The sequence below is a fragment of the Labeo rohita genome, chromosome 17 (assembly GCF_022985175.1).
Source record: "Labeo rohita strain BAU-BD-2019 chromosome 17, IGBB_LRoh.1.0, whole genome shotgun sequence".
Taxonomy (NCBI): Eukaryota; Metazoa; Chordata; class Actinopteri; order Cypriniformes; family Cyprinidae; genus Labeo; species Labeo rohita.
This window is the reverse complement of record NC_066885.1, coordinates 35401347-35414159: the sequence shown is the minus strand read 5'-3', so window position 1 is coordinate 35414159 and position 12813 is coordinate 35401347. Positions and strand designations below refer to the sequence as shown.

General features: G+C 44.4%; 2 protein-coding genes across 2 annotated transcripts; one reads left to right on the top strand and one right to left on the bottom strand.

Moving 5' to 3' along the window:
• The first annotated feature begins 3847 nt into the window (after positions 1–3847).
• On the top strand, positions 3848–5337 carry LOC127180132 (protein FAM181A). The gene has a single exon (XM_051134097.1). It carries the CDS (start codon positions 4274–4276, stop codon positions 5075–5077), a length of 804 nt encoding a protein of 267 aa, XP_050990054.1. The 5' UTR covers positions 3848–4273; the 3' UTR covers positions 5078–5337.
• A 488-nt stretch (positions 5338–5825) lies between these two features.
• Positions 5826–12526, bottom strand: asb2b (ankyrin repeat and SOCS box containing 2b). The gene is made up of 8 exons (XM_051134096.1): positions 11853–12526; positions 10865–10992; positions 10435–10590; positions 9283–9528; positions 8436–8607; positions 6633–7185; positions 6370–6523; positions 5826–6047 (listed from the first exon to the last, which is right to left on the bottom strand). The coding sequence occupies exons 1-8, from the start codon at positions 11987–11989 to the stop codon at positions 5851–5853; spliced, it is 1743 nt and encodes a 580-aa protein (XP_050990053.1). The 5' UTR covers positions 11990–12526; the 3' UTR covers positions 5826–5850.
• Positions 12527–12813: the final 287 nt, after the last annotated feature.

Here is a 12813-nt window from a genome sequence, read left to right as displayed (position 1 = left end):
AATAAATAATGTTTAAACTAGAAATGTATCTTATTTCCTTCTATCAAAATACTTGCATAAAACATAACTCTCTGAGTACCAAAAATCCACTGAAAACGGTTGGGTTGAGGCACATGAACTGGCTCTCAAAGGTGTATTTATAAGAGTCTATGTTCAAATCAGTTTTAGGGATATTTGAAAGGTTGGATTTGGTTTATTTTAACAGCTTCTGAAGCTAGCAAGAGTTTAAATATGCAGTATATTGTATAACTATGCTACATGATGTCTATGAGACTGAACCATATAGGGCCTTAAAATGACTCCAAAAGACAAGTTACAGAAGTAAAATAATCTAAAATGAAATTGAGATGTCCTTAACACCTGTACAGCTAAGAAAAAGGTTTGTTATTGGCACTCAGCGGGGTGTGTTGTATTCTCTTGTTTTGATTGTTTTGAATTATATTTCTAATTTCAGTATTATTTGTTCTTTAGACATTCCTCTTTAAACACAATAACTATCAGCTGTTTAAAAGGTTGCCTACTTTTGGCTATTGACCATTGAAAATGGGTAAAATGCAAACATTTGGACATGGAGTCAAATTGGGGTCCCATTAGCTATGGGAATGAACCATATCGGGCCTTAAAATGATGATTCCAAAAGAAAAAGTTTAATAAGAATGGTAATCTAGAAGAACATGAAGATATCTTGAATACTATCAGCGTTACAGGCATGACAACTTTAGAAAAATATTATGTCTGGCACTCAGACGGGTGTGTTCTATGCAACTGAGCTGATGGAGAACAAAATGACATTTCTACTTTAAATATTATTTCAGTCAGGACCACTCTGATTAAGATTATTGTAGAGGTCCTGAACATTATTTTGGCAGCAGGCTTTGCTCTGAAGGGTTCAGATTCTGAGCTGTACACAAGCAAACCTCACTGAGGTTTGAAACCAAGCAGCCCAATGCATTTACCAGATTTTTTTAAATATGCAACCGATATAAAATTCCATGCAGAAGTGATAAAGGTCTGTAAATGAGACTGGACGAGATTAAGCAACAATTATCTGATAGATGATTTCTGTGAAGGAGGTGCTAGTGATCATGTGCCTGTGTAAGGAGGAGTTGGGGATGGAGAAGAGTAACTTATATATCTTATTTAATTGTAGTGGAAGGTGTTACGATCAGCTGAGCGTCAGAATCTAGAAGGATATTAAAATATTTTGAACACCTCTAAAGTTACAGGCATGCAAACTCTGGAAAAATAATACTTATGGCACTCAAATGTACAACTGTGTTTGACAGAAAATTGCAACATACATTTCTAGTTTCAACATTATTTGTTCTTCAGATATTTCTCTCTAAAAGAAAAAAAACAACTATCAGCTATTGGTTTTTGACCACTGAAAATATGAACATTTACCAATTGAGCTGCATTAACATCTCCATATCTCTGGCACTGAACCATCGAGGGCCTTCAAAACCAGAATCTAAAAGGACACTACAATATCTTTCATTATTCTTGAGTTACAATCATGCAAACTTGAGACAAAGAACACAAGAAGTGCCTTTTTGCTATTTTTGAACGGTCACCATTGGCATATAATAAAACAAAGATTGATCATTTCAACAGATTTCACTAATAGATCTACCAATCTCTGAGTTCACATCAAATAATGATGCTGCCAGCTGTCTAAAGTCATCTTTATACCCCTGTAAACTGGCTCCAAACCTCAGAGGAAAATTGCCAAATTGCCTCCTCTATTAAACAGTGAATTACTCAGTGAATATACATCTGTGATATTTAATATTGTGTCTTTCATCACTATAAATGTTTGTCTTTCTAAAGAAAAAATATTAACAAAATCAATAATGTGAGCGTGGGCCTCTGGTTGAGTCGACATATAAATGACCCTATAGTGATTTACACAAAACAGATCGGTTCAAAGCAGCTTCACGTCTGCTCCTCCGTGTTGTTAGAGAACTGGTATAGTTTCTCTTGCCCTAAAGCTTAAAGTAAGCACATCCATGCAGGAGCACAGTATATCAGCGCAGCGTTTCCTGTAAAATGAGTTGATGTGCCTATTGTCAGTCCATCTGCCCAGCAGTCCAGTCATCCATCTTCTTCAGGCTGTCAGAGACGTCGCCAGGCTTTTATTAGGACAAGCCTTCATTCACACGCACTTCAGAAGAGCAGAGCAGTTGTTTCACTGGCTTTTTTTTCAGATGGACAGTAGAGAAACGTGGACAGAAAAGGAGCGTCAGAGGAAGAGGAGCAGAACATTGTTAGATTTCCTGTGGTCTCTAGTGACCCTCACAACATTCACACGCACCATTTACTTGAAAAGACAGGCATTTAAAAATATATTTCTTACAAGTTCTGACCTGTAAAAAAAAATGAGCTCTTCACATAATACATGTCAAAAATATTTCAAAAATATATATTCATTATAAACTGCCTGTAAGTTTAAAAGACTGTTCATTTACATGACAGTCACACTTTTTAAAAGAGGCTTCCCCATATGTTTGACCGTGGCGTTTAATAAATCCACGTGATCAGATTTGATCCTAAACGGCATGGATTTATAAAGAAATGACATGAAGGCGTTCTTATACATTCACTAACTAAAGCGCATGTGTGCAAAGTTTTTTGTCACTAATATACCAGTAATTAAAAAAAATTGAAGTATGATCTCAATATACATTATTATTATTATTACTATTATATGTGCAAATGAGTAACTGCTTTTGTAGTAGTTATGTCACTGAAATGAATGCATTATTTGTCATGATGTTTAGTTTTTCATTTGTGGCCGTTCTGCAGGTTGAATTGATGCACTGATGAACTGTGGCTTGTAAAGTAGGATGCATTTGGGAGCATTTTCAGAGTATGGATTTCATCAGAAGTCGTTTAGAGGAACCTTTCGGGAACTGGTTTGCGTTCACATTTAGGATCGTTCTATGTATGACGTTATCGGTGAAGCCCCTGGTTCTTCTGAAAACTAAAATAAGACGCGTCTTAATTTTTGGTTGCTCTAGATGATGTTAATGCTTGTTTCGTCTTATGTTTGACATCGTTTGAAGTCATCTGGAGGACCGTCGTACGGAGCTCTGAGCGCCGGTGCTGACGGAGCAGGTGCTCCACCGCCGCTGCACATCTGAAGCTCCTCCGCCGGGGGGGGAGGAGGAGGAGGAGGCGTCTCGACGGGACGGGATAGGTAGCCCTGCTCTCTTTCCCCCTCTCAATGAGGGCCGGAGCTCAATTAGCATTTCACAAGTCCCTTTTTCCTTTTCTATTGCAGCCTTCCCCGTGGTGCCGGTGCTTTTTGCGGGGATTGTCCTGTTTCTGGCCCTTGTTGCCGTTGGCAGGGTGACAGTATTCGAGTGTGCAAACTTGTGCTATTGTCCCCCCGCCAGAAGGAGCCATGGAGACCCACTAATATGACACAGGAAAATGTTTGCTGATGGCAATTCTATGGGCTTTGTCTAACTCTTTCTCTTTCACGACGACTCGATTTAAGTCTCCGAATGTTTGACTACAAATGCGAGAGTGCTATCCGGCTCCTCCGCCTTTGTCCCGTGAGGTTTGAATGAGTAATTCAGCTTTTGTGTGGCTCGATTGAGGGGGCAAACAGAAAGACAAGATTCTTGAGCGCTCAAGCCCCCTTTCCATGGTTATGCGCACATCTCCTCAGCGCCTCCTCCTCCCCCGAGGAGCCCGCTCCTCCTGACATCACTCCGAGGTGAAGGGCACAACTTCAGAACGGGACGGCCAAAAGCGAGCCGAGGAGCGGCTCCGCGGCCGCCGAGCGACACCTCCGCCCGAACCGTCTTCCTCAGAAACTCCGTCGACTCGAAAACGGGCCGCGGCCGGAGGGAATGGGCGAGCGCGGGGAGGGTCGGGCCGCCGCTTCCACGAAGAAATATTGCATCTGCCTGCTATTTTCCCTCAGGGATTTCCATGACAACAATTTGGGGTGGCAAAGAATTCGACACCGGGATCTCGGTGGCTCATTGGGGTGCATTGTGAGGAAAGTGAGGTCGCTGATTGGCTCAGGAAAGCACCATAACTACACCGAGTCTATAGTCATTCAGCTTCTTTGAGTGCCTCGGCTATTATAGAGGCCAGGCGAGCTGGACATCACTTCAGCGGCTTTTGTTCGCAAGTATGGAGCAGGGCTGACGCAGAACGCCTCGTTCTCGCGACCGTTTCACGCCAGACGTGGATGTCAGGGCTCTACAGAAGTGAAGATGTGCCGTTCCTTTAAACGCGGGGTGCTGCCGAGGTGTGAATGAGCGCGATGGCGAACTCTGACAGCGAGGTGAAGACGCTTCTGAACTTCGTCAATCTGGCCTCGAGCGACATCAAGGCGGCGCTCGACCGATCGGCGCCCTGCAGGCGCTCGGTGGACCACCGCAAATACCTGCAGAAGCAGCTGAAACGCTTCTCGCACCGCTACGCCAAGATGCCTCGCTGCCATTCGCACAGAAACGGCGAGCCGACGTTTCCGAAGCTCTCCGAGGATAAAGCCGCCGCGCTCGCCCGCGACGGGCCGCACGCCAGCGGGAGAGACGAGCGTCTGAACGCGGATCTGAGCCCGAGCTCGGAGGACGAAGCGCGGTCGGGACAGCTCCCGATGCGCAAGCGGCAGCTCCCGGCGTCCTTCTGGAAGGAGCCGCAGTCCTCCTCCGGCAGCCGAGAGCGTCTGGAGCACTTCCTTAAGAACAGCGCGAACGGGACTGCGCGTGTCAGGTCGCCGGCGACGAACGGCGAGAAGAGGAAGATGATTTACGATGACTTGAAAGCGAGCCCGCTGCTGTCCGGTAACGCGGAGCCGCCGAGGAGGACTGTGGCGTGCGCGTGCTCGTGCTCGTGCTGCTCGCTTCCGTACCGCGGGCTGCACGCGCTTCACAGCCGCTTTTTGCTCCCTCACGCGGACGCGGCTTTCAGGAACAAAACGGCCGAGAGCAACATTGAAATAGCGCACAACTTGATCGACGGACTTCACAACAACAGCGCGCATGTGGTCATCAAGCCGATTCCCACTAAGCCGGCGGTCTCGCCCTCTATTTTCAGCGTGTTCGGCTTCATTTAGCTGGAGGAGGAACACTAACACCGATTAGAGTCACTTTAGCGAACTGTACTCTGTTTTAACCGATTACTGACACGCGAATGAGGATTTAATGATCGCTCGCCTTTAAGCACTTGAAGTACAGATGTAGCACGAATTAAACACTGGTGTATTGGTTTTTATGGGCTTTAGTGAAACTGAAGATATTAAAATATCATTTCACAGGAGTAGACGGTCTTTTGTTTTTGTGTGAGCACAGCTTTTCAGTCGTTGACTCAAACGCTCTTCTCTGGACAGCACGTGTCGTTCTGTCGGATGTCTGTGGTCTGACCGCAGTTCATTAACAAGTCCAGTGGAATCAGCTCACTCCTGTTCAGCTCAAACATTGCTGAAACGGCATCATTTATCTGCCATCTAGAGACTATTTATTATTTTTGAGTTTGAGTAAACCTGATCATAATCCTAGTCTAAATTAGCAGATTAAAACTGGTAATAATTAACTGTTTGCACTGTCTGTTAATTAAAGGAAGGACAGCCTTTCGAGAAAGCAGCACACGAAAGACACAGAAGTGTCGAGGAGAGCACGTTTATTCTGTGATCACCACTCTCATACTCAGATGATTCAGCTACATAAAACTGCGTATCCCACACAAACATGAGTAATACTTCAAGATAAATTAAAAGTCATAAATACACAAAACACACCGTCCACAACAGACACACAAATCTCACAGGTACCCGTTTAAATATCCAGCAGAAATCTCGTTTCAGTGTTGCTGTTGTTCACTAGTCTCGTGCTAAACGCACGCCGATGCAGCGAAGGCAGCGTGCCCGTGGAAGTGAGGAATGGAGCAGCTTCTGCTGCTGCTTCTGGAGCTCAGGTATCGCAGCATTCGGTCGGGCAGCGGCAGCGAGTGAACCGATCTCAGTCTCTGCGTCCCCAGCTGCTCTCGGATCTTCAGCCGACAGAGATGCATCAGGGCTCGAGGAGACGCTGTAAAGACACAAACGTTCACATTGATCACATTGACGCACAACTACTGTAACAACATCAGCCAGAAACCATCACACACATCCCTGGACAACAACGACGCCGTTCACACAGTAACTGACCACAAGTCACTTTCGTATATAAATGAAAAAGTAACTTAAGTTCCTACATTTGATTTAAATCCAAAGTTGAATGACCAGAATTGTCTTCTGTGTGCAGAACACAGAATGAAAATAAATGTCACTCTTTCTTTAAATGGGTGTGGTTGAACTGAAAGCATGTCGTTTCACTGGTAACTGTGTTGTGGGTCATAATGCAAACTCACATGTTTTCTCCTTGATGCTCGTCCACTCCTGTTTGTCCAGAAGGAGGTCTCTGATCCTGCTGCAGAGCTGAACGTTTCCTACGTAGTCCAGGAGCAAATCGATGAACTGACCGGCTGAATGTCTCCAGCAGGAGGACGAGATCCAGTCACAAAACTGCAATCGAACAGACAGCTTTAGATTCGGCACAGTCAGAAGCTAAAACGCACTGTAAGGCTACAGAGAACGGCTTGGTCAAAAATATCTCACGACACTGAGTCAATACCTGTAACTCTGTTTTAGTGCAGCTTGTGTTTCTTTGGCTTGCGTGACTTCTGAAGTTTGCGTCCTCTTCGCTGTGACGTCTGTCGCATGTAAAGCAGGCCTGAGCGTCACAGCCGTTGTCCAGCAGATACTGCAGGACGTCCAGCTGATGCGCGTACAGCAGCACGGCCGGGAAACCCGCGGTCGGGCCGGGCGGGCGAGCGTTGACGTGAGCTCCGTGCTCCACCAGCACAGCCACGGTCTTCAGACAGCCGTGACGCGCCGCTAACAGCAGCGGGCTGAACGGGTCTACGTTGGGATCGGCGCCGGCCTTCAGCAAGACGGCAGCGGCCTGCGTGTTCCTGGCAGCGACGGCGCAGAACAGAGCCGAAACGCGGCGGTCGTGGTACCTGGCTGAGCGCTCGTGAGACAGTTTGCTGTTGACATCAAATCCCGACTCGATCAGCAGACTCATAACGAGCTGCCGGTCGTGCTCCGCCGCCAGATGGAGAGGAGAGATGCCGCTTTGTCGAATCCTCGCCCGGCTGGTGATCGGGAGCAATAAGGAAACAATCCTGGGAAAGACATCATTTCAGAGCTTAATCATTCCATCATATAGACACTGTCAAACCTCTTTACAAGAATAGTTCACCAAAAAATGAAAATGTATTAATTAGAGGAGTTTGTTTCTGTCTCACCAACGGATCCTCTGCGGTGAATGGGTGCCGTCAGAATGAGAGTCCAAACAGCTGATAAAAACATCACAATAATCCACAAGTAATCCGGACCACTCCAGTCCATCAGTTCACATCTTGAGAAGACAAAAGCTGAAACAAATCCATCATTAAGATGTTTTTAACTAAAATACGAGTCCTTGATCCATCATAACGCTTCCTCCAGTGAAAAAGTGGTCTGGTCTCAATCAGGAGAGAGAGTCTTAGGTCGCTGGGGTATGTTTGTAGCAATAGCCAACAATACATTGTATGGGTCAAAATTATTGATTTTTCTTTATGCCAAAAATCATTAGGATATTAAGTAAAGATCATGTTCCATGAAGATATTTATTAAATTTCCTGCCGTATATATATCAAAACTTAAGTTAATTTTTGATCAGCAGTATGCATTGCTAAGAACTTTAAAGGTGATTCCAGATTTTCAAATAGTTGTATCTCAAATATTGTCCTAACAAACCATACATCAATGGAAAGCTTATTTATTTATAAATCTTAAAAAATCTTCAAAAAATTAATCCTTTTAAATGGTTTTGTGGTCCAGGGTCACATATGTGGCTGGATTTTGATCTGAGAGACAACAGGAGATGGACTTTTTCACTGGATGAAGCGTTATTATGGATTATGGACTTTAGTTATTTTAGTTTTAAACATTTTCATGATGATTAGTTTCATCTTTTGTCCTCTCGAGATGTTCACTGATGGACTGGAGTGGTGTGGATTACTTGTGGTTTATTGTGATGTTTTTATCAGTTGTTTGGACTCTCATTCTGACGGCACCCATTCACCGCAGAGGATCCAGTGATGAAATTTCTCCAAATCTGTTCCCATAAAGAAACAAAAACTCATCCTAATCTTGGATGGTCTGAAGGTGAGGACATTTTCATCAAGTTCTCATTGTGGGGTGAACTCTTTGTGTAAAGCACAGCGGTGGGTTACAGTAATCACGTTAGCGGCTGTGTCTCTGTCCAGTTGTCGAGCTCTCGTCAGAGGCGTCAGACGCAGCTGTTGTACCGCACGTGACATTTGCTACAGCACACAGATCGCTGCTGTAGTTCTGTACCCCGTATCGCTAGATCAGACTGAATTCTTACTCTTTGTGTCCGTGCTGGCTGGCGATATGCAGAGGCAGGAGTCCGGCAGCGGTGGCTCTGTTGGCATCCGCGTGATGTTTGAGCAAAAGCTTCACGGTTTCTCCGTGTCCGTGTCTGCAGGCTTCAGTTAACGCCGTGTTCCCGTCACACGTCTGAACGTTCACACCAGCACCTGACGGGACAAAAAACAACAGCTGTTGCTACTGATCCTGGTGTTTCGACCGTTTTGGTTTTAGAAGCCAATCCTCAATATATTGAAATAAATGTCTTGTAAACACACATGATTTCCTGTTTGGTGTTTTGTATCTGTTGCTGAAGTGGATCACTGTCCTGGTTTAATTATTTTGTACTATGTCTTTGATTATTTTTAGTTAGCTATCATATTCGTTCATTTATTCATGTCACAGTAAAATACTAATTTTAACTTCAGTTTAAAAACTCAGACATACTCAGATCAAACGAATCAGAACCTCTTTGGCTGCTCACACCAACGCTAATATCTGAAGAAATCACACCAATGACTCTGTTTGGCGTGACTGATGGAGTATGTTTGTGATTTAGTAAATGTTTCCTCACAGCTTACAGAACTGAAAACAAAAAATCACCACTCTCTGGAGGGAAAACAAGATGTTTAAAGTGAGCTATTATTAGAGAGTACTTTATAACATGGCTCTACTACACAAAACACAGAGTTTGTGCTGAAGTTTTTACAAACAGTCACATTAAAGTGAACTGCCTAGTACTACTGATATTATCAGAAGATCTCAAAATGATTGCAAAGAGAGAATCTATATAAATATATATATATAACTTAAAGAGGCCTGTTAGTAAACACAAGGTTGAGTACCGTTCCGGATCAGGTAAGCCAGAGTTTGTGTCCGTCCGTGTCGCGCCGCTTCTATAGCGGGTGTGACGTCATCGGCGTTGCGGGCGTCGACGGCGGCTCTGGCCTGCAGGAGCGTCTCGCAGAGCTCAGCGTTGTCTCGTCTCGCTGCTTCGTGCAGTGCGGTGCAGCCGCGATAACAGCGCTGATTCACCGTCGCGCCAAACGCAAGCAGCAGCCTCACCGTGCTGATGCACTCCTGCTCACACGCTACACATGACCAGACACATGAACAGCGAGGTGTAAACAACTCTAACTAAACTTGAGCTGGATAATGACAGTGTTGGCTACTGTAGAGCTGCTGTACAGCTGATCCGAATTTGTTTCATAACTGATGACCACTTTTACTGAACTAAACTGAATCAACACCTTTAGTTAACCACAACATGAAATGACCTCAAAATGTGCTGATGAGTTTTCTGTTCGTCGTATTTGTAGAAATGTGTCATTCCATCACTGTCTCACCAATGGATCCTCTGCAGTGAATGGGTGCCGTCAGAATGAGAGTCCAAACAGCTGATAAAAACATCACAATAATCCACAAGTAATCCACACCACTCCAGTCCATCAGTGAACATCTTGAGAAGACAAAAGCTGAAACAAATCCATCAAGCGGTTTTTAACTAAAATATGAGCCCATAATCCATAATAACGCTTCCTCCAGGGAAAAAGTTGACTGGCCTGAATCAGAAAACATATGCACAGATCAACCACCATTTGATTTTGATCTTAAGGATTTTGATGTAAGAGACAACAGGAGATGGACTTTTTCACAGGAGGAAGCGTTATTATGGATTATGGACTCGTATGTGAGTTAAAAACTTTTAAAAGTTCTTCTCAAGATGTTAACTGATGGACTGGAGTGGTGTGAATTACTTGTAAATTATTGTGTAATAAGTTTTTATCAGACGGCACCCATTCACTGCAGAGGTTACAGCGGTGATAAAACGACACATTTCTTCAAATCTGATGAAGAAACAAACTCATCCTAATCTTGGATGAACTGAGAGTGAGAACATTTTCATTTGAAATTGTTCTTGAAGTAAACTGGGGTGAACAGTGACACTATTGTTTTCGTGGGGCAGACACACAAATGAAGCACCTCAGTGAAAGTACCTTTATAAAGAGGCGTCTCTTTGTTTTTGTTGTTGATATCAGGGTCGGCTCCCGCTTCTAGAAGACTCCTCACGCAGTCCAGGTGTCGCCCGTGAACGGCGAGCAGCAGCGGCGTCTGCTCCTGTAGCGTGCGTTTGTCCACGCACACGCGAGGATCTGTCAAACACAGCACGTGAACACGCTTCATTAGCACACGCTGCTGGATTACTGCAGATGACCAACCGTGACTAACACCATAAAACACTTCAGGGCCCAAGCCAAGGCATAGGAGTAACTCAACCCGTTTGACGAGTTTTTTAGAAATTCCTCAGAAAGATTTGTGACGAAACACTCCCGTGGCTCTTCCAACCCCGGGGTCAACGTCTTTTGTCTAATGCTGATTTAGTTGTCAGCGCTCTGTCTAGAACAGGTGTATCCACACATCTCTTACCTTTCAGCAGAGCCTGAACGCAGTGCGTCTGGCCGCGGTGAGCGGCTTCATGCAGAGCCGTCCAGTCGTCTGAATCACACGCTTCACTCACGGGCTGCACATGTGCTCTTCTGACTGCACAAATCATTCTGCAGGATCAACAGCAGAAGACAACGTTAATTAAAAAATAATCGAGGTATTTGTCTGTTATAGCAAAGGCCAGGGCTAGTTGTCACATGGGGCCGTCGCCACTAGGTCTAACTTCATAAATGTTTGTTTATCAGTGCTTTTTAAAACAGTCTTAATTGGAACTATTTGGTCAATTCTGTCATCGAGGCTACATTTACAGCATCATCACATCTCTGTAGTATCTGTTGAGTATTACGTGAACTAAATAAACACATACAATAAGACAAGAGTCAGTATGTCATGAAGACAATAAGGACCTAAACGCAGAGCTTGAACTGTGTTCTCAAGACAAGGGTCATTCTCATGTCAGATCGGGGCAATTTGTCACAGCTGTTTTACTTGTTATTTTAGAAAATTCTATTTGGTGAAATGTCTTTTGGCCAAAAAAAAAGTTTTTTTTTTTTTTTTTTTTTAAATATTTTTCCTTTTCATTAATTGTGTTTCATAGTGTGTACATTTGGCCAAAAAGCCCGTGATAATAGCAGTTCCACTGTGACAACTTACCCCATGGGACAGATTACCCGCTGTAGAGGTCGTCGTGTCTCTGTGTACTGCATACAGTTTGTGTTTACAGAGACATTTCAGAATCACCCCACAAATACCGACTGGAGAAGAGAAAAGTGTGACAACTAGCCCCGGTCTCTTCAAAAGATGAATAAAAGAGCGTCTTTCCTCAAATCCGAACTGACAGCTGAAGATCGCGCAGACACAAATCACACACCCGTCAAACACAGCTCATCTGAGATGTTTTTCTGTTAATGAACTAACTGCGATAGTAAACAAACACAGTAAACACACACAGAAGGACTGGAGGACTCACTCTGACGGGTCCGTCGGCGCGTCGTCGCGGTCTGCAGCTCGTCCGGAGGATGATGTGCTTTTCTGCGCCGACGAATTTCTTTTTGTGTCACTTGATCGAAATAAGGCGATGTATTCGGCATAAGAGAATCGTGTCATCGTGTTATTGTCACACGGCGCGCGTGGACAGACAAAGACGCTCGTGCGTGTGCGCGTGTGTTCGGTCACTCACTGGCGTCCACACACACACACACACACACACACACTCGAGCGCTCAGCTGTTCGCTGGTTTAATTTTAGGTTCGTCTTGACACGTGAGGACAGAGTTTACCTTATTTGACTACCCCCTCAACCAGCTCCGATAATACTGGATAAACCCAGACTGGAATTATTGAGAAATGAGGGAAACGTGTTGATTGAGCAGATCAGAGGCAGTCGCTCGTCTATTGTCATGGCCTGCAGTAAAATGCCCGAGGGCTTTTGTTCAGGTTCCTCAGGAGCTTTCCTCGGAAGTAAACGGAGAAATACAGAGCTACACAAGAACTGACCCTTCCAGTTCAGATCATTGAGAGCTACAATGTGTCCTCATTCCTGCCACAGTCCGCTTTAAAACCACTGGAGATGGTGCGATAATGATATTTGTGTAACTGTTTTAAGTCTCCTACTGTCACCGTCATGGATCAGATGCGGACAATGGAGTTATTCAACCTGTTTCAAACGGGTTTTGCGTATTTGCATATGTTTATTATTAGGTCATGGAGCATTTATAACATTTGAAAAATCCTCACGATGACATAAATATAACAATGTGAAATAAGGATTAGGTTAATGATGTGTTTTCAGATGTTTGTTTTTGTCTGCTCCACTCATTCTGTGAGATGGAGCAGCGAGGTTCAGATCCTCCAGCTGAAGCCTTTTATGGACATACTCCACTCTGTTTAGCTTCACTTCCACTCAGCCTCATTACAGCAGGATTTATGAAG